The sequence below is a fragment of the Falco rusticolus genome, chromosome Z (genome assembly GCF_015220075.1).
Source record: "Falco rusticolus isolate bFalRus1 chromosome Z, bFalRus1.pri, whole genome shotgun sequence".
NCBI classification, from domain to species: Eukaryota; Metazoa; Chordata; class Aves; order Falconiformes; family Falconidae; genus Falco; species Falco rusticolus.
In genome coordinates, this window is record NC_051210.1 from 66,379,259 (window position 1) to 66,405,229 (window position 25,971).

Genomic DNA, 25,971 nt, shown 5'->3' on the forward strand with positions numbered 1-25,971 from the left:
TGACTTAAAAGACAGGACTCAACTTTTCTGAGGCTGTATTATGTACATTTGTCACCTTGAAAGGCAATAAAACTTGAGGCAATTAGCTGTAGGTTTTTAGATGCATTTTCTTACCTTAATTTTCTTTAATTTGCAAGCTTTTGTTGTACCTCCATTTTGGATATGAAGGGTAATACACTGTTGTGGTTTAACCCTGGTCAGCAACTAAGCACCACACAACTGCTTGTGCAAACCTCCCCCACTGGGACGGGATGAGAATCAGAAGAGTAAAAGTGGTAAAAGTAGTGAGTTGAGATAAAGACAGTTCAATAGGTAAAGCAAAAGCCATGCACACAAGCAAAGCAGAAGCAGGAATTCATTCACCGCTGCCCATGGGCAGGCAAGTGTTCACCATCTCCAGGGAAGCAGGGCTCCATCACAGGCAACAGTTAGTTGGGAACACAAAGACCATCACCTTGAAGGTCCCCCCCATCCTTCTTCTTCCCAGCTTTACATACTGAGCATGACATCCTATAGCAGGGGTCTTCAAACTACAGCCTGTGGGCCAGGTACAGCCCCTCAGGGTCCTCAGTCTGGCCCCCCGTTATTTACAGAATGCCCCCGCCCCCCCCCCCCAGGGGTTGGGGGGGGGGGGAACCAAGCAGCCGCAGATGACTGCCTGCCACTTCATCCGTGCGCTGCCCCCCTGGTTAAACAGTTTGAGGACCCCTGTGCTATGGTATGGAATATCCCCTTGGTCAGCTGGGGGCAGCTGTCCCGGCTGTGCCCCCTCCCAGCTTCTTGTGCACCCCCAGCCCCTCGCTGGTGGGGTGGGGTGAGGAGCAGAAAAGGCCTTGGCTCCGTCTAAGCGCCGCTCAGCAACAGCTAAACCATCCCTAAATTACCAGCACTGTTTGCAGCACATACCCAAAACATAGCCCCATACCAACTACTATGAAGAAAATTGTCTCTGTCTCAGCCAAAACCAGGACATACATGCAAGTCAGTGTATAAGGAATGTGGCTTTCAATTCTGCAGAACACTGAGACTTTTGGAGTTTGTGCCTTAAGATTAGGGTCATCTGGTTCTGTATTACGGGAGTGTTAGCTGGTAGCATGTATGTTCATGTATCATGTTTTACTATGCGAAAAGTATAGTGGAGTTGAAAATGGGGGTGGGGTGGGAAGGAAGCTCCATGAAAGTGGCTAGTTTTCAGGTGGCATTGCCTGCCATGACTGTCTTCCTATTTGCAGCCACATTCCCTCCTCTGTTCCTTTCCCATGGTGCTGCTGCTGAAATGCTGCGTTCACCTTTTCCAGGGTGCGGTCGGAAGTAGCTGGAGCTGGTGTCAGACATGCTACTGCTGACCAATTCTGTAGGCAGTGGTAGTGCAGGGCAGGGAGGTGGCAGAGCACACTGTGACTTCAGATTGCAGTGGTGAGAGCCCCATGTCTGTAGGAAGGGCTGACCATGGCAAGGTGTTAACACCAGTTATTCAACCAGAGCTGTTCAATTACAGGTATTTTGCATTGATGTGAACTGACTTACACGGCAGTATAGCTTTACTGGTAGTTGTCATACTCCTTACTATAACCTACAAGACTTCAAATGCAGCTTCTTTGTATACCTAACAAGAGTTATCCCCTTAGGGTTTTGTGTGCAACTGGAACAAAGACATCTCTGGCCTCATTTTATGTAGTGCTTTTTCAGTAGCATTTCTCCTCTTTAAGGATGCTGTTTAAGAATAAATGAATCTGTGTTCAAAAGTATTCTTGTTTTTATTGTAGTAACACTGTTAGGCCGTCAGGTAGGCACCACAGTGATACAGTCCCTGCTCCCATAGAGCTTACATGCTAGCTTTCAGAAGTCAGTTTGATTATAAACTGTCTTGTACATCCCACATCTATACATAGGCTCATATGAAACTATCTGATTTTGGACTTGATTCTAGTCCTGCAAAAAGTCAGCAGCTAGATTTCGAGACCAGAATCAGTCATAACTTGAGTTTGCTGAAGGTATTCCCGACATCTCTTGCTGCAAGCACAAACAAGAAGCACATGCTGAAGTTCAACATTTCAGAATATTATTTCACCTGTAACATGCTGTTTTAAAAAAGTAAAACTAAAAAACCCAAACCAATCCCTTGCACATAATGCAAAATATACATAATATTTCCAGCATTATTTGCAGCTGTGCCAACTTAAAAGTGCAATAGACTCACCCATTACAAAAACTGAATTAGCCATTTAAGTATTAATTGTAGAAGAAAAATAAACTAGTAACTTGAAGTGGTTAGGATACAAATACCTTACCCATTGCTAAGCCTTCCCTTTGTTTTGGGAAAAAGTATTGTGTCCAGGCTGGGGTGAAAAACCTGTGGTGTGGGCCAAAATAAAACCCGGTGAAGACTAGTGAGTTGAATCATTTCTACCTGATAGATAAACTGTTAAATCCCCAAAGAAGCCAGATACTGAACTGTACCACCCACCAAAGGTGGAAGAAGGAAATCTGACTGAATGCCTGACTTTCCCTTGCAAGCAGCACCAGAAATGAAAGATGCTGCCATCTGCTGTGTTGTGAAATTCCCCCTCCAGCCTGGAGTGCATGACCCTGGTTATACACATACGGGTGTAGGGTTTTGTTTTCTTCCTCACAAGTTTAGACAAGAATTGAGGCAGACAAATTTTTATCTTTACTTTCAGAGCATTTTCCCCTCAGGCTTTATAATTACAAGTTAGGGGCTTATTCTGTAGCTTTATGCAATTGCTGTATTCCCCACCCCCCCCACCCCACCCCCTTTTTAAATAATTGTTTTGGCCACAGACTAAGCTGATGGCAACGATCTTGTTTGACAATCGAGATCAGAATCTGGATTGTTTTTCAGAATGTTAAAAAAAAACCCTGCCCCAAAACATAACATTTCATAGATACAAAATAAATTCAAAATACATATAAAACTACACTGAGCACAATCCAGCTGTCACTGCAAATGAAACCATTATTTGCCAAAGAGATGGTTGGCTCCTGACTGATTACTGATAAAAGACTAAGTAAAATTTTCAAGCATGCTCAAGCCTAGTTTTTGAAGAATCCCCAAAAAATAATCTGAAAGGTGCCTAAGCATAAAGAAAACATGACTTTGGGTTCTGAATCAGGCACATTTGTTTTACTCTTCAAGTAAATCACCTCAAGTTGGAAACACTGTCACTTGCATGGCAGCATGCGTACGGACAACACACACATCACTTCTTGCAATTGATTATAAGCATAACTGCCAGCTACGAGAGAAAGGCAGCCAATTCCCCTTACTGTTACCAGTCGTACAGCACGGGTCTTTTTAAGACTGAGCTTTCATTAAAACCTGGCAGCATAATGGCATGTGATAAACTTGAGGTGTGTAACCAACACAAAGTAACCCAAGTGTTGTGCTCAGAGCTCCTTCCAGAGCGCTACAGTACTTTACTCTATAAAAGATAAGCTAACTTCATCAAGACATGGACATGTGGGACCAAATAAAATGTGACAGGTAAGGAGGTCATACTGAACTTTGGTCTCCTGGAGGGCACAGAGATGCTAAAGAAACAAGTGCAGTAAACCATTTACAGAGCTTAGATCTTCACTATGCCCTGTCCTAATGTGCATACTTCCTCAGTCATTATCCCCTTTAGTTCACTCCATGCTCTTAGTCTTGCAAAATCTTTCAGTACAGAATTAAAGGCAAGATCTTGACTGTCTTCCCTATTTACGTCAAAAAACAAACTGATGTCAGATGGACTGTGAGCATAAAGCCCAGCGTAACAGTAGCGTTAGGGCTTCTCAAGATGAAATCTGAAAACCAACTGTAACATTGCAGAGAACATGCTGTAAGTGATTATGAAATTCATATTTTCTTCTTGGAGAGAAAGTATGCAGAAGGCAGTTACACATACCATTTGGCAGTATTTCCCCAAAACAATGTACTTCAGTAATTTAATTGTGACCTAACTGCAAGGAATATGGTGAACTTTTGGAACATCTTGCTCATCCAGTTGTCCTGTAGCACCCAGACAGACATCTTCATACATGGTTCCCACTTTATAGATTACTTAAGACAAAGGTTTGCTGGTGCAAATTATTTCTCTAAAACAATAAGGATGGAGCTAGTCAATGAAAAAATGAGTTTTCTTCTCCCAGTCTGGAAGCAGTATTCCCCACACATTCATCATCAACTTAATAGAAAATGTCCTTTACGCATATGGTACTTGTCAACTGAATTATGAACTGATGCTGTTCCACAATAATCTGAAGTAACTCGCTCTGTTTCACTCTGTGGTGGATCAGGAGAAGGGTTGCTGGCACAATATGTTACTGTAAACTCCGGACCTGCCAGTTCTAAGGGCTAAGTTTGTTTGAAAGGCAAAAATTTACATGAAGAGGCACTATAAATCATTCTTGAAAAAAACAAACTGTCCTGCAGTTACTCTTATAATAGAGTAGAATCTGTAAAATATTTCATCTATAAAAAGACACTTTCATTTAAAATGTTTAAATGTTACTAAGCTTTAAGGCACTCCAGCTGAAGAACTGACTGGATCACAACTACTATTGGTGGCTCAGATCTCCTCTCTTTATCCATGTAACTCATCATCTTCAGTCTTTGTCCTTTGTGAGTTCTGTAATTTCATCAACATCTTCTATATCCTGTGTCATTTTCTCATACTGTCTCTTGAAGAATCCAAGCTGTGAGAAGTATTAAAATAACACCACATTGCAGTGAGTCACTGACAGTAATTTCTCAGCTAAGTTACGTAGTGTGATGGTAGAAATGCAAGTGTGCATGCACACACACACAGTATTTGATCTGTAGACAATTCCTAACTCTACAATGAAGGGAGCTAGGACTTACACAGCTGCTCGGTGCAACTAAATTCCAAAACAGCAGTGCTGAGTAGCCTGTCAGTCTATTGATAGTCCCCTTGTCAAGGCATAGGTGTGTCCATGCTGTCTTGGCGCACCAAGGAGCCCTTTGAGCACCAACGCTCTGGCACATAGATAAACTTTTCTCTCCCCTTAATCTAGGTATCCTTTGTAAATGACTTTTTGCCCTTGTCCTACTCTTTTTGTCTGTTTAGTGTATATCCTCTCCCTCTTTGCTTCTAATCCTCAACATTGCCTATGGGGAATATTATGGGAGTTCAGACCCCAGCTGGGGAGCTATGGAAGGAGGCAGGCAGTGTCAAAATGAAAATAGTAAATGCCACCGCCTTTGTTTGGAACTATTGGAAACTCGTTTATCATTTTCATGTTGCCATTTTCTATGGGGACCCATTTCAGAATCATGATTTTTAAAGCCCTTGCTCCCATCAAAAGTGCAATGCCAATGCAGTATTATTCATACCACCAAACTGCATGTGTAGTTTTCTTTGGCACCACAGAAGATTCCAAAGAAAATAGCCCAAATGTATTTATCCCTTTCTGCTTTTCTTTTTCTGAACATAAACTACCACTTACTTTCCACAGAACAGCAACCAATGCTAACAGCAAGAGGAGTCCAGCCAATATACTGCCAATCACAACACCAACTGGTATCTCAGCTTTCTCATCTGGCTTCATTATTGTAACCGGGATCTAAAAGCAGAGAGATTTTGCGTTAGAGGTTAATGTTAACTGCATATAAAGTAGGATTTGTAAATTAAATACTTCACTAATCAAGCATAGCTGGACTGCATACGTTGCAGGATCCAGGCACCAGGCAATTACAGCCCTTTCACTGGTCTCCACAGGTACGTGGTTGCACCACGTCACGTGGCAGTGCCAGTTAAGGATTAGGGGCCCTCATCACTCTTGGCCATACACAACAGGCACAGAAGCAATCTCTTTGCAGCTTTCTGCCTCTCCAGTAACAGGAGTTCTTTCAGAGTTGTTCCCATAGTGCATGGACATACTACCACTAGGTAAATCAGACATGCTTATATGCAGGCAGGGAATAGCCTGGTGTAGAGCCCCATCTGCTCAAAACAGACTTCTGCTGTTATCAGCCGGAGAACTTCCAGCCAAGCACTGTCAGGGCCTGTTATCTGTGGTGGGCAGCCGTAGGAGGCAATACTAATCACGGAGGCCAGACACCATCATGCTCTCACTGCGTCTGCTGAAATTTCTCCCTTCCCGCTGGGCAGGTACTTCTGTCTCCTTTGCCTGCTGTTCCTTCTGGGAAACCACTAAGAAATGGTTAGATCTTCCCACATTAGTCTGTGTTCTCCTGAGTCAACTCCATGAATTTACTCTAAGATGTATGGGTCAAACAGGAGTGTTTCTAGCACACCTACACTTCCTAAATGGTAAGCAAGAAATACCATAGAGCTCCCAGAACAACATATGGTGTCTGGAAGTTAGTATTCAGGTGATACCCTGTCTAGGTGGATTGAGTAGACCAATTATATAGTTACATATAACACAGTTGCTCAGGGAGACATTGCTGTAAAATTTATGAACTGTCAAATCTTTGGATTTTATCTTGGAACAATATGCATTTAACATGAAGGAAGTCATGCTGGTTTACTTTCTCAGGGTTGCTTGCTCGGTGTATTTGGTGTAATTTAATCTTAAACTTTCTGGGAAACTTGCATTGGACTGACACGTCAGTGATTTAAGTCATTTCTGCTGGAAGGCTGCGATGTTGCGCTAGGCGTGGCTATGTGTATTCATTTTACTGAGGCAGGATGGCTTTGTGTATTTTCTAACCAAACGGCCATAATGATGATTATAGCAGGTTACATTCTGTCCTCCAGCTGGCAGTTCTTCCAACTTGGAAAAAATCTGAAAGCTTTGACGCAAAGATACCTAAGCAGCTTCCCCACATAGCATCACAAGGCAGTATTAGTTCATTTGGCTACACAGCAACCAAGCTTATCCAAACTAAAAACTATAAAAACCATATGTATATGCAGTTTGCCTAGTAATGCTTTCTCCATTAGATTAACAGTGAAGTGGCGCTGTTGTAGAGGTAAATCAATGCCCAAGAACAAATATCTTCCCTAAAGTCAAACTGTAGTCAGTAAGACACCATGTCTGGGATTCGCCTCATCTAGTGTTACACCTACAATATGGTTCCTCGGCTTCCAACGGAGAAGGATAGGCTCTTATAGGGCCCAATTCACCCTACTTGTTTCAGGATCATCTTTAAGATGACATGAATTGTGTCCTCAGAAAACACCTATTCTTTCTATGGGTTTGGGTTTTACAGAAGGGCTAACTCTGATGTGGATGACTAATGTAGATATGAATCCTGCCACCGTCATCTAAAATAACAGGGTAAGTAGGGAAATAAATGCAGATTGCTTCTGCACTGTCCTTTTCCCAAAGAAGTATGAAGGCGAAGACTGGATATCACTCCTGACCTGTCAAGAAGTATATGCAGTACTGGGTACTGACTCCATCACTGAAGCGTCAAAGCAAACCGTCTGCCCTAGGGAGAGTGTACTTCTACCTTTCCATGACCTCACAGGCAAGAGGCTATCGAGTAAGGATCAGGCCGTAAGACTCACCAAAAACCACTGTTTCTCAGGAGCCCTGTGGATAGCTTTCAGGGTCTGTTCAGCCACTGCCTCACAGTTGTAAAAGTCCTAGCTGCGGCTTTAGTGGCTGGCTGAGGAATTACCCTTTATTTGTCAACTGACTTATCAACGGTCATTTGAATAATTAAATCCTGGTTCTCCTGAAATCTCCACAGAACTGCTGGTAATGTAAATTTGACACTATCATGCTCCAACTGTGGAAAAATGTTCAGTAATACATGGTTTATGAGCTACCCCAAAGCCTGTGCAATTAATTGCAATATTTGCATTATGTATTAGAGTTTCATGTCCCTAGCAGAAGTAATACTGTGCCACAAGCTGAGGTACTCAGCACACTTCAAATACAGGCATATAATTCTTCTGAAAACCATGGCATTATTTCCAGAACTACATATATATTCTCTTTGCTTCTACAGGCACTGGAGGTTTCCCTGAATACAAATGGGTTTATTTAGAGGTTCTTCACAAGAAATTGAAGATCCATGAGAAAACAATGACAGAAAATAGTACTGAATTATGATCTTATTTCCACATTGAGACAGATCAATCAATAACTGCTTTCATACATCTTGAACTGAATTTTCCATCGCCTGTGAATGGGCTATGCTACACATTCTCAAGTTTGAGTCCCTTACTACCAAGCCAGCATCTTGGTCTTCAATGGCCCTGGTTATTCTTATGGATAAAAGAGGCTGGTAAATCCTGTAAAAATAAATCTAAACTTAGTATTCCAAATAGAAAAGTGTTCCTCTCTAGACAGGCCAACAGAACAAGGTACCTTTTTATTACAACAGCACCAAGTGCTAATATATTCTTTAAGTGTTTGTATGTTTACATATAGCAGGTGGAAACTTTAGAAGCATTCTATGCTAGCAGAGCGGTGGTTTGGAGACTTTTATTGAGATTACCTGTGTCCACATTGTCCATATGACAGTCACTCCAAATGCAAAAAATACTCCACATTCTTTTAGAAATGAGATTAAGTATATTTGTGGAGACCTGTGCCAAACATCTATCTAGAAACATCACACTAAATACACTTACAGAAGTAAGACTATAAATCTGATTTGCAAAAATGTTTCCCAGAGCTCATTTATCTACAACAATTAATTCCATTGCAGAAAGAGGTGCAAATCTTGATCTTTTCACGAACAGGAAGCTAAATGAATTTCAGAAGCTTCTGACTGAGTTGTGCGGATAGTCTACAAGATACTTGAGATCTACAGATTCTAATGTAAGTTGGGTTTATATAGCAGTTGGCTGAAAAGAAAACATTTTATTAACTTAAGGAAGGCTGTATATAACCAAAAGGATATATTAGTTCAACATAACTGTCATCAGAGTTTGTAATTTGCTGTGTACTCCTGGAGACATTGAAAATTAAATATTATCACTTTAACACAGTAAAATATAGAGAAGTTGAAAAAATATACTTATCTATCACTTACAGTTAGAGTATTCTCCCCAATTATAAATAACTCAGGGTTATGTGTTTCAATTTTTGCCTCTGCAGAGAGTTGTAATATCTGGAAAGTTGACTGAAAGAGATTAAGAAAAACCTGTAAACAGATCGATCAGAATGCAGCTATTCTAAAAGAATTCTTTTGCTTTAAAATGTAGACTTCAGAAACTGAAAAAAATCACAGTATTAAGAAAATTAAAATGACCTTTTTATTTTTATTTATATTTATTTATGCAAGTGAACATGTCTATGAAAGTAATGGTGTATCAGTATTCCAAACTTACTTTTGCTGTTCTTATTAGCAATGAAAATAGAAAGCTGGGTTGTTGTTTTTTTATTTAATATAAAGTTAAAGCAAAACAGGAATTTTATATATATATATATCCATTTTTATAGTTATTGCATAGCTGTCATTGCTGCTAGCAGAGAAGAGATTGGGGGTGGATGTAACAGTGAGAAAGGGAGAAACAGCTCAGCAACAAAAGACAGATGGGGCTATATCTCTTGCCTTTGAAAGAAATGGAAATTGGATGTCCTTTCCCTCTCCCCCCACCTCCCAATTCTATCCAATACTTCCGCCTTTCCCCATTTATTTTTTCCTATCACTATCTGTTCCTCTCCACTGCTCAAATTCTAACATCACTCCCTCAGCTTAAACAGAGAAGAAGACAAAAATCTTAAGCCAATTCCCATTTGAAAAGGGACCCTGTGCCAGATCCCACTTCCCTCTGTGTGTGTGTCAACGGGAGAGGAGCATGGCTGCAAAGACACTGCAGCTTGCCGCTGCTCTTCTCCCAGCAGGCATGGAGAGCCCCATTTCCTACAGCACCACCGAGAGCAGCCTCAGGTTCGTGGCAGCACGGAGGCACTTGCCACCTGTGCCAAATGCAACGCCTGCTCCGTCATGTTGCCTTCTCAGCCTTTCCTCTGTGGTAGTGGCAGGTAAAGTGGGGAATGTGAGCAACTGTGGGTCTGCAGCCAACACATACCAAATTGACTGTCCCTGCAGCTTGCAGTTATTGCACAGTTGCACTCTGGCCATCTGCCCAAGTGGTCTGTCCTGTGCTCCTAGATGTTCAGAAACCTGCCTGGGTTCAAAAGCACCTTGTTAACTCCTAAACTCATCCTTCTTGCTTTGCTTAGCAGTACCAGCAAGCCTGCTACCCCTTTCTTGGACGATGATCAATTGCCACTGAATAAAAAGGCTGATTATGTGCATTATCAAGTGCTTGCAAGATTATTTGCACTCACCATTGACAAACAAATAGAAAATAACAAAATGGGAGATGGGAGGAAAACTGTGGCATGCGATCTTTCCTTCCCATCACCCAGTGGTAAACAAAGTATTTCCACTCACTTTCTTGCAAGGGTAGCAACCTTTTGTTTAGGTCTCCACCTTCTGCCTACCTGACAGCACCAGCAAGTGGTCTTGACCCAGCTGGTTTGAAAAATGGAATCTTTAAAGCCAGACAGATGCTTTCCTTCACGCACTTGCATAAGTATATTACATTATCAACCTGACCTTTTCCTAGTAAAGGCTGAACACTAAAGCTGACAGCAGCCCTGCTGTTAAATGTCAATACCTGCCATAAGACTTGCCAGAGAAACTAAGTAAACTGCGTCATGTTCCTGACGCTCCAGGCAAACCCAGGACACCAAGGCAGTTTGGTTGGTTGCCTAGCTAAGAAGCAAACATGGTCTCATATCTGGTAATTCATGATGAATTATATCCTGGAGGACACATGGTGATTTAAAATGGGAAAGTCAAGACATTACTGATAGATATTTTTAAGCATCCTGTAGGTCTTTAAGCAAGGACTCTTTCCTTGACACAAACTCTAATAAAAACAAGAAATCAATTAAAAAAAAATTTCCACACCTTTTCTAACAAATATAACTGGCAGTTTCATATTTGATGTGACTTAAATTATCACTATGTAGACTGTAATGTTGAAAAGCTAAAAGCAACATTATTTCCAGGCTATGACGATACTGTAATCTGCTGTCCTATGTTGAGTTTTGTGGAAATTGTAGCTCCCCTTGAATTAATTTAACAGATGCAGAAAATGTTTTTTTTTTTTCAGCTGTGAAGACTGCATTATCACAGCATTTTCTTAGATGTTGTGCTGGACTGGAACTTACTGGCTCCATTATGCAGCCTCACTGCTTATTAGATGCCACTTTTGATTTGGAAAAACACACACAACAATGTAAAGTAAAGGAAGGTACTTCTAGACTGAAATGTCACTTTACGGAAGTCTGAAAAATATCAGGAGTTAGGAAATATTTGAGTGTGGGATCCTTCATGAAGATGCAGCTGATACTCACTGCAGCAAGGTTCCGTTCCAGATTCGGGTGGACACATTCACGAAGTACTCTCCCTTCAGCATAATGTCTTCCAGTTTGCATGCAATAGTACTGCACTTCACATTCTTACAGTTCTTCCAGGGGAAACAGCAAGGAGAGGCAAAAGCACACATTAAAAACAAATTCAAAAAATGTTCTTTTGACATCCAAATTTTTTGCCCTTGCCCTTGCCATTCTGTACATTTACAAATTAAATGCATGCAGGCTGTGAAGTACATGCATCTCTTCGTCTATCTAAGGCAGATGCAGTATGGGTAAGAACATCATAGGCTGCACTCCTGCACTGTGAATGAGGAGAGCCACCCCCAACACAGCTGTCCCCCACAGGTACAGCAGCGGGCTTGTAAGGATCAGCTCTGCACCCCTGTCCTGTAGTACTGCAGCCCTGAGTCTTACTCACCAGTTCTCTGGAAGCTCTGAAGTTCTCTTTCGTGAAAGATGCAGAATAAGGTCTTTTCCCTATTTGCAGTGGATTTATCTGAGCCTGACAAGTAACACCTCTGGCCTAGGAAAGATGGCAGGAATGAAACTGGATGACATCACATCATACTCAGGAGTTCATAGTCATCAAAACAATACATATTTCTGGGATGAGATGGTGGCTGTGAAAGGCTAGATTGTGAATTATACAACACTGGATACTTAGGAAACTAAGAGACTGTATGTAGTTTTGGTCAGAATTAAACAGGTCTTATGGTATTTTTTCCACTTAAACTGACCTGAAGGTTTTGCCCCAGTCTAAAAATTCCGTTTTTAATGTAACCTTCACAGGAACTTGGAGAAGGACCTAGCTGAAGAGTTCCAGAGTCATATGAAAAGTCAGTTGTGGACTGTAAAGACAAGCCACCACATCTACCAAGTAATAGACTAGTGTACTGCCGACACTGTGGTCCTCCCCCTTCTCTTTATGAGGAAGGGACAAGGGGAAAGGGCATAGATTCTCTGACTCCGAGCCATGAGGGAAATTATTTATTTATGGTACTGATAAAACCCCACAACACAGCAGTTTAGGTAATTCAGTTCTTTACCTGAGCCGTGGTGACTGCAGTTATGTACATCAGTGGGTTGCCTTGCTGGTCAGTCTGGAAGATAGATTTTTACAGATGCCATCTTTACTGGAATATTCCCTGTTGTTACCTGCAAAGCAAATAACTCACAATTAATTCAGGTAGCTATACTTACATATGCATAAATTACTTGTTATACCAAGAAAATCAGAAATCATGGATGAGTATGGAAGAACTGGACTTCTGCATCAATGTTTTTTGTACCAAGACACTACGGTAGTAATTACATTATACCAATAGTAAAGCAGAAAGTGTACTGTATAACTTCAGGTCCCTGTCTGTTTCCTTAGCAAAGCTCATATTAACTGCATGAAATATGTTTTGAAAAACAAATACTTTGCCACAGCCAATAGGCCTGTTATTGCATCCTTTAGAGTAGCATTTACGGGAATGTAAATGGAACATAATTTAACTTTCTTCCACGTTGCATATTTGGATCTAAGTTTTTCTGAGTTACATAATAAATGCTGTGATCTGGCTAGTTTTTGCATCTGGTTTGAAAGCTTAACCCTTGCCAGACTTCAAGTTTCAAAGTCCAAGCCTGCAAAGACTTGTTTTCCTTTATCAACCTGGCAAAAGACAAATACACTCTGTGAAAAAACAGTCTAAGTTGGCCTGACTTTAATCATTAACTATCTTCTAAATAGGTAAACAGTGCAGGACCAATCCCTCACCTATTCTACTTGTTCAGTAAGTGCAAATTCATCCTGAACTTCATAAACTGTAACCATTTGTTGCCCAGCTATCTGCAAATTTTTTTTTTATTGACCTGATTCAGAAACATCAAAATCAGTGAAATCAGGAATGTTTTTCAACTACATTTTGGGAGCAGGCTACAGGGAGGAGGTAAGGCAGCTTCTCAAACCAGAATCAGAAACATTTACTAACCTTAACTGAGAAGTTGAATGTGGGGCCAATGTCTTCAGAATTATCACAGTGGAAGGAATGTTATGACCAGAGTATACTTCATAAAAGTTGATGTGGCAAGCCTAGTTAACAACCATAAAACAATACATTTCAATTTGCAGCTGCTTTGAAAACATACATTACTGGATGTGCCTTCATGAAACAGGTCACAGGAAAAATCAGCCACTTGCACTGCTGTTTGAAATCGGTTAGGAAAATACACAGTGTACTGAAGCCCAGAGCTGGAGTAAGCATGTAAAGGCAAGACAGGAAGGCTGCATGAGATGCAGGCTCTGCTCGGCCTCCTGCACCCCAGGGTGTTTCAGTGCCATACTGCAAGCTCCTCGCCCACAACAAACAGCGACTTTCAGCCTTGCAGTGGCCTCCCTCTGCAGAAAGGGCCCCGCAACAGTCCCCCTTTGTGCATCCGTAATAGCAAATACCAACAGACTCTAAGGGAGATTCTGGGCCCTAATGCCACAGACCACAGGCAAGCTTGTTGCCACACTGCCTGGGTGTGGAATGCACACAGCACCCTGCTTCTGTGCATGGTACATATCACATAGCCTTGGTCTCCTCTGGGCCCCTTTCTTGGTATTTGGTTTTCAAAATTCAGGATTTCCCAAGTAACACAAGGTGGTCACAGCCCACATGGAAGGATGTGGTGACAGGGCCTGTGGATTACTTGAGGGGGCTCAGCCAGCTGGGACCTGCTCAAAGCAACTGAAAACATCCCTGTGTATATCCATGTGCTTTGCTACCTGTGAGCATCTCTGCTGAAACGTCCCAGAACTGTGTCTGCCCTTCATTGTTAGCTTTCATTAGGGGGCTAATTTGAGCAGTGAAAAAGCAAGCTGGGGAGTGAGTTTACAAAAAGCAGGGGCTATCATGATTCCTGCATCAGCTCTTCTGGCAGCACCAGGTGCAAATCTGTCCTCTACCATTGGCACTATCCCTATTTTAATTTGGGTAATATTTGTGCATGAAATCCCAAATTGATACGTGTGCAGTCTCACAGAGGTGCCTTCTGATTAGTTGTGTCCTCATGCTGCATCGTGGATCCTGTTCAAGCCACTATACTTCCTCCCATGGGCCTTCTTCCTTGAACAGCCTCCTCACAAGGGACCCCTAGGAAAAAACCATGTGAAAGCATTTCCTGCTTCTCTTATTGCTCAAATCTCCGTCCTTACACGCTGCTGTATAAGCTTCCTTGTCCTTGCAGGAATTACTTGGTAAGAATGATTCAACCTCTTCCAGAAACTCCTATTAGGAGGTTTTCCCTAGAAAGACTCACTTCAGGAAGACAACGCCTTTTTTCACTTTTTTAAGAGGTGCTACCTGTCACTGTATTACCTGCCTCAGGAAGAACTGTCTGCAGATAGATACTTCCTAAGTGGAAGGCTGTAAAAATGAGCTACTCCAAGAGAAGCATTTAAAATTGTACCTTGGTTAATGTGTACTTCCTTTAGTTTTTTTTAAATGATTCATCTCCAAGGACTACTAATCTTTTTCTGGCAGCAGGGATTCCTTCATGCCTTGCCTTGCACCTGAGATTGCGTTTTCTCACACTCATGAGATACACCTGAATTCAAACCCCTGTTTTCCCTTGAGTAACTCTTTTATAGACTTCATGCCTGGCCTTTTCTGAAGCCTTGAGCTTCTGTTCATGTTTCTCAGCTCATTAAATTTTCTGATTTAAGTCTGCACCATCCCTAGGATCCTCGGAGGCTAGCTTAAGTTGCTGTGTTAGTGATGTTCTGTAGTCTCTGTGCTGTTACTAACTTTAGTAACACTCTCGAAGCCTCATGCACTTTCTCAGGGAGCTGAAAGAACTCGCATCGCTAACTCAAACACTTTCTCGCAACTAAAATATCTCCATGGACTCCAGATCGAAGCACCTAGCTGTGGTGAATGCAGAGTCTCCAAATATTCTGAAACTGCTGCTGCAAAGCAGGTTATTAAACTAATCTGTACTATGGACCCTATTCCATGGCTCAGGTCATCTTTTGCAGCCAACAGTCTGTAGTTATGGTGATCTTTGAATATCATTTCCTGCATTCATGTTGCAGTGATTTTAAAGCAGCTTCCTCTTTTTCAATTTTTCTGTCATTATTTGAGTAATCTACTACTTATTTTTCTATAGTTTAAATTACAAATTTGGAATGCCTCAGGATGCAAACGCATTTTAAACCCAAGAATGGTGACCCAGTGCATCATCTATATGTGCATCATCTATCATGACGATATGTAGTTTATCCTAGAAACTGAGTAATTGGGAAAGATAAACAGATCTTTTTTGTGATGAAAAAATAAACATACCCCTATCTTGATCTGAGAGTCAAACCAGTGTATTTTTGTTTCCGTTTTAATTTCAGTTAAACCGTGACTGTGATCTTTCTGGTTTGGAACAGCAACAATTACTGTTTCAATGCATCCCAATCACCAGGAGTTTCCAGGGCTGAAGAAAAGGGGCTTCAAGGGATTAGTCTTAAAGGGATGGGGTTTTTTGTCTCTCTCCCACTGCCCACCAGCTCGCTCTCCTTACAAACTGCCCTTCCCAGGGTAAAGGATCCTCTTGCAACAGCCCTTCCGCAGGGAGGGGAAGGGGCTGACACTAGGACACGGAAGGGGTAGGTGTGAGCTGGAGTCTCTGGGCAGGCACATGGGAAAGTGGGATGTGCCACTCCTGATGCCAACACAGCTGCAGCGAAGGGCAATCTGCCATGTGCCGCCTCAGGTTTTAGTTCAAATCGTTATCTCAAACAGCAAACAAGTGTTTATATTTTTCTCATAAGTTCAGCAGATATGTCCATAATTTCTTTTTTTCTTCACCCCTCCCTCCTCCGTCTTTTGCCTAGAGTTTGAGCTGGGACTTTTTTTTCTTTCTGCTGTTGTTCTTTTGTTTAGTTTTGATCACTTTAACTCCAGATTTGATCCAATGTCACTACACTTGAGCCCAGAGGCCCAACCCTATTATATAGTATATACTCATTTTATTATCAAAACCACCAGCGCTGTTTGGTTTTTATACCACTTCCATTCACATAAGCATCTGTAACAATTATGCAGAGGCAGACACAGATCCATAATTTCTTACTACACATTCCATAATTTTTTACATGTAAAATTATTGGAAAAACGTAAAGTTCTGCTGGTGTTGATAAGGTGGAAATTTCTTAGAACTTCCAAAATGAAAACAAAGTTTCATTGTCTTCTCAGTGGCCTTTCAAGAGTGTTGCTATATTCAAATGCCTTGGCAAAATGACAGTGACTCTGCATTATTCAGCATACCTTGTGAAGTGAATTTCTGCATCATATCGCAAAGGAATTGACAAGATAACCTGGTTGTCCGATTCTTGCTCTTCCTTACTTTCACTGTCACCGAAACACATTTAAGTCAGGTGTTATATTATTTGATACAAATAAGGTATTAATAACTAACTTGCTTTCATACGGTTATATACTTTTACCTCAATGCGTGAAAACGTAGAACTGCTACATTCTGAAGATTTTCAGGTTAAAATCGAAACTAATATCAAAGGATACCTAAAGAAGAGACAAGGAACACAGAGCAAATGAGTTGATGGTGCAACATCCAAACAAATCCTCAACAGCAACATAATCATTTGTGCATGCAACAATGTAGACTTGCCCTCTGCTTCTGAATTCTTCATCAGTTTCTGTGTAACATTTCAGTAATTTTTAACACTCCAGAATTGCTTTGTTCTCACTTTCCCCTACAAACTGGCATTGTTACATAAACAGGGACTATTTGCATTTTTAGATTATGTATAACTAGCTACAAGCTGCAACAAAAGGTGTCCAGGATTGCTTCAATTACATGCTTTGAAACACTAGCACTAACGCAAGCCCTGCATTCACTCTATTCACTCCAACAGGTCCACTAAAGGCCATTAAAAATTCAGAACAAACTTAACTTTTTATATGTAATTAGGGTTTTTTTTATTTTGCTCCCCCAGTCACAGAACCCCTGTTTCTATTCTTTCTAGCAAGTTTGTTATTGCTGCAGTTGATTGTGTTAGAAACCTTGAGGAGTAAGATATTAAATTCCATAAAAACATGGATATCCTGAGATTTATGGTATATATGTGAAAAAAGATAACTGACCTATCCTAGGGTTGTGTGGGCCACCCATCTTATCTCAGGACAATACTGGTTTCTTGGAGAGATGAGATGCACAGAGCAGGAGAGAGAGCTACCCCAGGTTCATACAGCAGGAGGGGTCTGACAGGAGGCTGTGGATGAAGCTCTCTTCTTCTGCCCCTAGCCCTCACCCTCTAGGAGTTACAAAGCTACAGCATTGTTTGAAAGACACAGGAGGGATAAATGTGCTTCAAGATCTTTTTTTTTTCTTTAATCTGGCCGGGAGTTGCAGAAGTTTAGCCCTTAGTTTCCTTCTTCTAATGCCTCTGAAACCCAAAGGGAAATTAACTTGCCAAATTTAAGAAATCTTCACCAGCAGTAAATGCAGATTTGGGTGGAAACAACAACAAAAAATCAAGGTTATTTAAATACACTAGCTGTACCTGTTGTCCTGTCCTGAAAACAGGATAGCTTATTTGACAAATGACTGTACTTTGTGTTGTTCCTGTCTGACATGAGACTTCAGTCCCATCACTCTGCAGAGGAAACAGACAGAAAAGTCACGTTAGAATCATGTTTTGATAAAGCACAGAGGAAGTTCCAGTCTGTATCTTCACCAGGACACACATTAGTTCATATAGGTGTTATCGCAATAATTCTTAGAGATGCGCAGAGGGGTAGCAGGGCTAGCAGAGAGGCAGGAGGTGGGACAAGGACCAGTCCCATGCGATTTCTGGTGATCTGTAATGATCTTAGAATTTGTGCTGGACTTGGAAGAAGGAATACAGGCTGGAGAATACAGGTCAACTTCAACATTAACTCCTACAGGGCTTTTTTTTACAGCATTTTTACTGAATTTTTGCAGACATATTTACACAACCTGAGAGCTAGTTATGTACTCTCACTGTATAAGTTAGGGTGCAGAGAGGAACTCTACTATACTTTTTGTAGGGAAATCTTCAATACGTAAGAGTTCATTTACTACTTTGCAGAATATTTAGCATGTCATCACCCTACATCAAAGACAAAGTTGTTGATCATAGCCAATTATCATCACTTTGCAAAGAATTAATTAAAATGTACTGTCTTTTGTTACAAGCAGCCCTAGCAGGCATTTACCATTCATGAATTATGCTACAATCCCCACCCCAAAACAACACACATACATTCTCAACTTATGCTTTTCTTCCTGCTTTGAAGCAGGCATATTTTTGGTCAAACGCTTCACTTGCAGGCTGAAATACTTCTAAGCAAATTGGCTTTTGAAGCTAAAGAAAATCCTAGTTCCGGTGTGGTCTTTTGGCATGAATGGAATGAGCAATTTTGCTGCACAACAGGATGGGGAGGTAGACGTGCACCCTGAACGCTGTGTGGAGTACTTCTGCCAGTTGATTGTTCAGGAAAATGCTACTCTCGGGCAGTGATAAATGTTCCTATCCTCCTTTCCTTTCAGTCTAGGGATTGCTCTGGATTTCACCCCTAGAAGTATCATGCACCTCTCCAGTAGCAGCCTGACCACACAAGCCAAGCACTGAAGCCTGGATTTCATCCTCCATTAATTGTTTGGGAGCAACACTTGATTATATATTCACTGCATTCCCCAAAACAATGTGTATAATTCCTTTCTTTTCGCTTTTCTAAGACCAAATTCATTAGAAGAAGAGCTTCTGGTATAGCAATCATTTCAGTCTGATTAACTGTCTTGCTGGAACACATGGCCTTGGCACTAACACTATTTGTAGATCCAAAGTCTGTACTTTAAGGGCACATCATCGATGCTACATGCTTGATTTATCAAATACAGATTCCCTGTGGCACAGCAACTGCATTCAGGCATGTTGTTGGGAGTCAAGATGATGTGGGTGCCAAGGCCCAGAGTGAGGAAAAGATGACTGAAATACTGAGGTGAGGTCAAACTCAACAGGTAGCCAACTTTTATGCTGAGTTGGAAGTGTCTCTCCTTGACCTAAATAAACTGATATGCTGAAGGGAATAATTCTGGTATCCAAGAAAATAAATTGGGGGGAGAGAAGTTTGCACACACATTCTTTCCTGGGATAGGCACCACTAGAAAGAAAAAAAAAATATTTATTTGAGAAACTAAAAAATCAGTGGCATTAACAGAAACAGTGAGGTTGGGTATCACGTACCGGTAAAGATGATGAAGCGAAAAACAAGTTGTCTGAAAATGTAGCCTGGATTCTGGTGTTATATGCATTTTCCTTTTTATTTCTCAATTTCACGTTGAACGTTAGTCTTCTGTTTTTGCTGCTGACAACAAACTGCTGTTTGCTGTTGGAAAATAAAAGTCCATTGTTGTAAACAGAGGTCCTACAACAGCTGTGGATTGTGAAAATGCGTTGCCTGTAGCCAACAACAAATAACAAGCACAGCAAGACATTTCCTCCATTCTACACACTTAAATGCTGTGCTTTCTAAACCCGTTGACATAAGAAAGTTTGTGATGGTGTTTCTTAAAACCAAATGGAATTAGTGTCTTCTCAAAGTGCAGGACCTTGATTATGTATGGTCAAAGTCACTTTGGTAAATTTTCAAGGGCTCTACCCTGGTGGGAAGGTGGGCAGAGAGTAGGCAGCAGACCCAGATGGCAGCTCCAGGAAGAAGCAGCCCTGTCTCTCTGCATACCGTATGCATGTATCTGCATATGGACTTGGAATATGCGCTGCCTGAATGGTTGACCTCAGCTTCCCAGTGGCACAGCCTCCTGCTGGAATGTCACTACAGGAGGGACCAAAATGGTTGCTGCAGCTCCTGCTCTCCCAGTGTGGCTCCCTTTCCTAACAGCAGCCAGCCACAATTCTTCTGAATGCTCACTGGGTCCTTATCCCTAAGTTACCAAAACTTGGGTTTGTCTAAGCTGACAAGAGTCTTACTTCTGTATCTGTGTTCCTATCACACCAGTTTTTCATTGCTTAGTTATTTAGACAGAAACGCTGGGGTTTTTTTACCCCTGCTATTTCTAAGTAGATGTTGAACTAGAAAAGCGTTCTCACCCAGAAACTCACCCAAAGCCTACAGACAAACCAACTGGTGAAAACTTAACACCCAACCCCAACTATTCCACTGATTCAGCTCTTACCCATCATCTGCCTTCTGCTGAACATTCAGAACAAGGTTACAGATACAAAGTTCATCTTCACCACAGTCTTTAATAAAAGGAATCTACAAAAATCAAAAACATTTCCTGAATGACAAAGCTCAACTTAAAAATTACGTACAGACACTAGAGTGCAAACACTTTTGAGGTGAAGCATGCTCTTGGTTTGCAGATCCTCTGAAGGCCATTAAAAACTCTGACACATGAACAAGTTAACACTGAGTTACATGTTACTACATGTCAATTGATCCATAAGAACAGTGCAAGCAGGTTAAGGTTAACCCACAATAAATGTGATATAATCAAAGTGTTCAATCTCTCTCTTATGTACTCTTTTATTGTAGGATAAAGTAAATAGTTAATCTTTTCTATCACCTGGAAGTTCACATCAACCAGCATGTTGTTATGCTACTGGGCTGATGTACATGTGTGTGAGCAAGCCCATGCAATATAGATGTTTAACTAAAAGGAACAAAACTTAAACATAAACTTAAGATATACTTTAAAAGGTATAAAGGGAAACAGAAGACACCTCTGCAGGTGTCTGCTTTCAGCACAGTGACTTAACTAGAACATTAGTGTTTGTGGGGCCCACACATTAAGGACATGTGTATAGCCATGCATTTTTTGATAGTTAAGTCTGCATACTTACACTGTAGGCCACAGCTGCTGGAGAATATATATCAAGGACAGGGCTGGAGCCAGGATTTGCAAGGCCAATGTCAATGCGCAAACTAAGTGAATTCACTGCATCTGAAGGTTCCTGTAAAACACATGTTTCTGATGATAGCTCAAAGCACAGCTGACAGGGCAAAACTGGTAATTCTATTGTAAATTGAAAACGCATAGTAAAAGCATACTTGCTCTAAACAAGAACAAGTAACAGTACAAAGCTTCATTTCTTGACCAAAATAATTTTGTGAGATTGCCTAGTGTGGGCTCCTCTTACTAAACAGCTTTTAGTGCCATTTCCATGATAAAACTGATTTTCTTAGGATTCCTGGAGACTCTGTTCATCACAGTCACTTCTGGTACTAAGGAACATACAAATTCTCTGCAGCTGCAGAAGCTGGTCCTCAAAAGCCACCACCAGGTATCTTTCATTCTCACCTGGCTGCAGAAGTCAAATTCCTAGTCCACTCTGCCTTACCATCACAGAATGCAGCTGGGCCCGAGTGACATTAGAACATAATATACCTCATGTCTCCTCTGTTTCTTAGTACTGGATGAATACTCTTCTAGCCCTGTGGCTCATGGCTCCACAATGGCACTAAATATGATCAAGTCAAAGATACTTGCACAGGAACTGAGGTCCTCTACCTGATCTAGCCTCATGCAGGGGGCTTAAAGCAACTCTCAAGGCTGTGTTTGGTCTTTGGTTCTAGAGAAAGATACTGGAGACTTGCTTATTTTAATTTTTTTCCGAGGTGTATACCTAGGGCTAGCATGTACCAGAAGTCTGCCTGAAAAGTTGTTAGTTTGAGAGAATACATTCGCATGTATGTCTTAGATCTTACAGAAGAACCTACTCAGAGGGAAATTAAAATCTATTGAAACTATGGACTATGGGCTCTGTGTTATGTCAGAGCTGAATTACATAATTAGGAACTGCCTCTTTTATCCTAAAAAGCTGTGCTGAATTTCACAGTTACTAGTTTCTTTGAAATCAGAATATGACTAAGTATTTTTCAGTTGTGGGGGATTTGAGAAAATAAAGCATTTTGAGTGCACCATTCATGGAATTCATCTTACAGACATAAAATTCATCAGCATACTCCTCTGATCATTTTTGTCACATAAGACTGCTTGCAATTGCACTCACCAGTACACTGAAGACATCATGAACACAATTCTCTTCATGACGTACCACAAGATCCCTCTGCATGTACCTTTCATTGTTTTCTTTGAACAATCCTCTAGAAGTCACTCTAGAGGACTGGAGATCTGCATCCAATGTTGCATTGTACTTTATAGCTACAAGAAGAGTAACAGTACATCTTTTGCTGAGTATGACTGCCCATGATCTCATTACTATACTCAACATTACAGAGTGACCAGGCTTTGCAAACCACACTATTTTACTTTTTCCATAGTCTGCTAAACACAGAGCAGTCTCAAAATGAAAAAGTTTTCTCTTGTGTTTTCCAAAGCAGTCAAACATGTTTAAATCCTGATGTAAGTTTTTATCCACAGAGAGAACATTAAATGGCAATCAATCCAGCCTCTACTGCAGATGTCTGAGCCTGCAGCTCAGGCAAGAAGCCAGTCAGCAGGGCCAGGATTATGCTAGATAAAGGGGCCATACAACAATATCCCTGAAGTCTAAAGAGACTATAAAGAATCTGCATCTTCTCTTCAATCACATAATAATTTCTGTCTTCTTCTCTTCATAATATGACTAATATGCTGTGGAAGTTCACCATTATTTTACAGCTTACAATCATGAGTTTCTAAAGGTACTATACACAGCACTGAAGCAGTCCAACTGGTGTTATCAGTGACGTTTAACTAAATAGCTTCATGAGAGTCCAGTGCTGTCTCAGAAGTATTTGGTGCTCTCCTGTCCTCTGAAAAGAAGAGCTTCTCCCCATTGACATCTGTACTGAGCCTATGGATTTTTTTTTTTTTTTCAGAAGAGAGAAGAAAAGTCTGCAGTCTGTTGTTGAAACCAGCAGGTTAAAAAAAAAAATCAGCCTCTCACTAATGAAATTTTCTGGCGTTTGTTGAACAGCAAGGATACAGCTCTCCTTTATCCTGTTAATTCCTTACTTCTTAAAGATTATGGAGCCAGCTGATGAAAGCAGGTCTTAAAAACACATTCTCAAGCACTTAAGTTTTATCCTGAGTCCATCTTTCTTGATATTCAAACTAATACATGTTTAGAATTTCCACTACTCATTTGAATACGAACTTTTAAAGAAACTAGTTAAGACAAGTCACTGAAATACCCTTACCCACTTGTATTTCTCTTAGCAGGTCGAAATGTAGCCTGAAAACATATTTTGACAGTTATTTCTGTGTTCTTGTTCAGCAGACTGATTTTCTCAGGTTTAAATGAGGCGATTATAGACACATTTGCAATGCTTTGGACCTGAAAAATTTTTAAAAGTTACATGTGATTTTCAAGAGCACTGGGTAACATAGCAGCTGTTGTCTACTACTATCTGTTAATGTGACATTGATTTTGTATTTCCCAGTGTAAACATTTTTTAATGGCACCAGTAAAATTATTTTTCTTTGCATAGATGTGAATTTGTTGATACAGCAGTTTTCATTAATAACAATAAATAATTTATCATTTCAAATTAATGGATAATCAATGTCTTTATTCTAATATTCTAATCCTTCCCTTATGATAACAGAAAATGAAGCCTTTTTCCTGTTTTCCCAGTAAGTAACCTTATTCTGCTCCTCTGGGAAGGTAAAGAAGGGTAATTCTTCATTTTAATTAATACCCTTATTTTTCAGAACAACTTTCATGTAATTAAGATTTTGAAGAACAGTTTCAAAGGAACCCTGCATGTAAAAACAAACACTTCAATCAAAAGTGAAACTCATTAATCAGACCAAATGTCAGAATGAAAGAAAGATGAGCATCTTCAGTAATCATAACTAAATAAATGCTGGTACTCCAAGAAGCATAACTTTCTTTAATGAAAATCCCACCAGCACCAGCAGCAGTTCCATTGTGGGTCAATGGTCCAACTGATCATTCATTTTTAATAATCTTGCTTCATTATGAAATAAGGAGCAATTTAGTAATGTTTTTCTTCTTACAATGGGAAGCCTCAAGTGAGAAGACAAGCAACAGATAGGAAAGCAACTTGTGTTTTAATTTAGCTTCTCAAGCAAGTAGTGGAAAACACATAGTACTTAGGGAGGCAGAAGATTTGGGTTCTGTGAAGCCTTTCTTCTTTATTTTGTGAAAGAACTCAGATTGCTCTGGCAGAGGTAACATAACAGAAGAGATGGGTTTCTGGCCAGAAAGAAGTGCCGACTATCACTGCTCTCTGTTCTTACCCTGCAGGACAACTCTTTCCCCCATATCAGCCTACCAGCCAGTAAAGGTCCCACAGGTTGTGTAGGAAGTGGTTTCATCTGTTTCAGGCTCAGCTATCAGAATGATACTGCAGTTACTGAAGTACAACCTGCTGTTACAAATACTCTCAAATGAGCCCCATTCCCTGCTGCTGCCCCTTCCCTCCAGACCATGTGCCTGCACAGCACAGTGGGCAGGAGTATCTCCAGGCCCTCTCCATCCCTGCCCAGGTCCCTTCCAGTAGACCCCACCACCTGGCTTCCCCCCACATGCCCTGGCTCTGCCCCCAACACTGCCTTGACTTCTGATGGTTTGATGATACATGCTTAAAAGAGGTTTAGTCTAATGCTGTTTTTCAGCTAGCTGTAATAGCAGTGATGAGGCAATAAGTGTGTTAGCTCCGAACACATGGAACAAAAGAGCTTTTTGTTTTGTTTGTTTTGCTGTTTAACTAACTAAGTGCTCAACTTGCATCTGAACCATTAAGTGCTTCCTTTCCAAATGAGTTTACCAACCATAGCAGAACCACATTTCCATCAGCACCAACTGATACATCAGTAATGTCATCGTCATCTAGGTCTCTATGGCCATCTACTGATCTTCCAAAGAATTGGAGCCGTTGTCCAAAAGCAGAATCTGACCCTAAAATTTTCTGGGAAAGAAGAGTTTGGTTACTGAGTTTGCCACAAGTGTACTTAAGTCTGTAGACAGGAGCCTAAACAATAGATTTTCACTGATACTGCCCATATACACAATGTATTGTTTTAAAAAAATGCTTTTATGGATCTTGTCTCAGATGCTTTTAAGCACTTTTTCCTCCCCTGTTGGAGCAGGCAATGGACTAGATTTTTCTGTTTTGGGAGCAGATCAACTACCTAACTGCTGTATATTAGCTAGTACTTACTGGAAACTTTTTCTATCTCACATTGAGCAACTCAATAGGATGCTTAACAAGACTTCTAGCAAATACTTTCTGCAACCAGGAAGTCTGCATGGAAAGTAGCATTAAAATTACCGTTATATTAACATATAGGATAAGCAAAGGCCCTTGAAAGTATTCTCCTTTAATATTCGTAATTTACAGAGCTGGGATTTATCTAATCTTCATCAATATGGGTACAGAATTATTAATATGGAATAATGGGTGTCAAAAAATGTATAGGACTTCATATGCAGGCACCAAAAATTGTAAGAGGCTCAGACAAAGCATCTTGCGAGTCCTTTTCCTCTGTACGCTTCAGTTATAAGCACCACAACATCAACAATGGCACGCTGACAGCTGAAGTAAGAGAGGCACAAAACGTAAAATAAGATATGAGAATAACAGTACGCCTTTAGGAGGATGACATAGTAGCCAATTGGAAGATAGAAAATCC

The 25,971-nt window shown here is 40.8% G+C and overlaps 1 protein-coding gene and 1 long non-coding RNA gene across 3 annotated transcripts in view; one reads left to right on the plus strand and one right to left on the minus strand.

Moving 5' to 3' along the window:
• Positions 1–1,738: 1,738 nt before the first annotated feature.
• ITGA2 (integrin subunit alpha 2) overlaps positions 1,739–25,971 on the minus strand; it is a 70,516-nt gene continuing 46,283 nt past the window's right edge. Inside the window, 20 exon segments of the mRNA XM_037373591.1 lie at positions 1,739–4,698; positions 5,470–5,586; positions 8,981–9,070; positions 10,020–10,026; positions 11,329–11,435; positions 11,762–11,866; positions 12,390–12,441; positions 12,443–12,498; positions 13,317–13,360; positions 13,363–13,417; positions 16,607–16,709; positions 16,805–16,847; positions 16,850–16,880; positions 17,882–17,974; positions 19,589–19,730; positions 20,539–20,621; positions 21,209–21,319; positions 22,379–22,530; positions 23,515–23,647; positions 25,107–25,247. Coding sequence (XP_037229488.1) covers positions 4,609–4,698; positions 5,470–5,586; positions 8,981–9,070; positions 10,020–10,026; positions 11,329–11,435; positions 11,762–11,866; positions 12,390–12,441; positions 12,443–12,498; positions 13,317–13,360; positions 13,363–13,417; positions 16,607–16,709; positions 16,805–16,847; positions 16,850–16,880; positions 17,882–17,974; positions 19,589–19,730; positions 20,539–20,621; positions 21,209–21,319; positions 22,379–22,530; positions 23,515–23,647; positions 25,107–25,247 — 1,755 coding nt within the window. The 3' untranslated portion in view covers positions 1,739–4,608.
• Positions 5,693–19,578, plus strand: LOC119141350. Of its 2 annotated transcripts, XR_005101910.1 has the most exons (4): positions 5,693–6,296; positions 8,654–8,766; positions 9,646–9,936; positions 18,892–19,578. It is a non-coding gene; the product is annotated as an uncharacterized LOC119141350 (long non-coding RNA). The 2 variants fall into 2 exon arrangements; XR_005101909.1 differs by lacking the exon at positions 18,892–19,578 and having other exon boundaries at positions 9,646–10,215.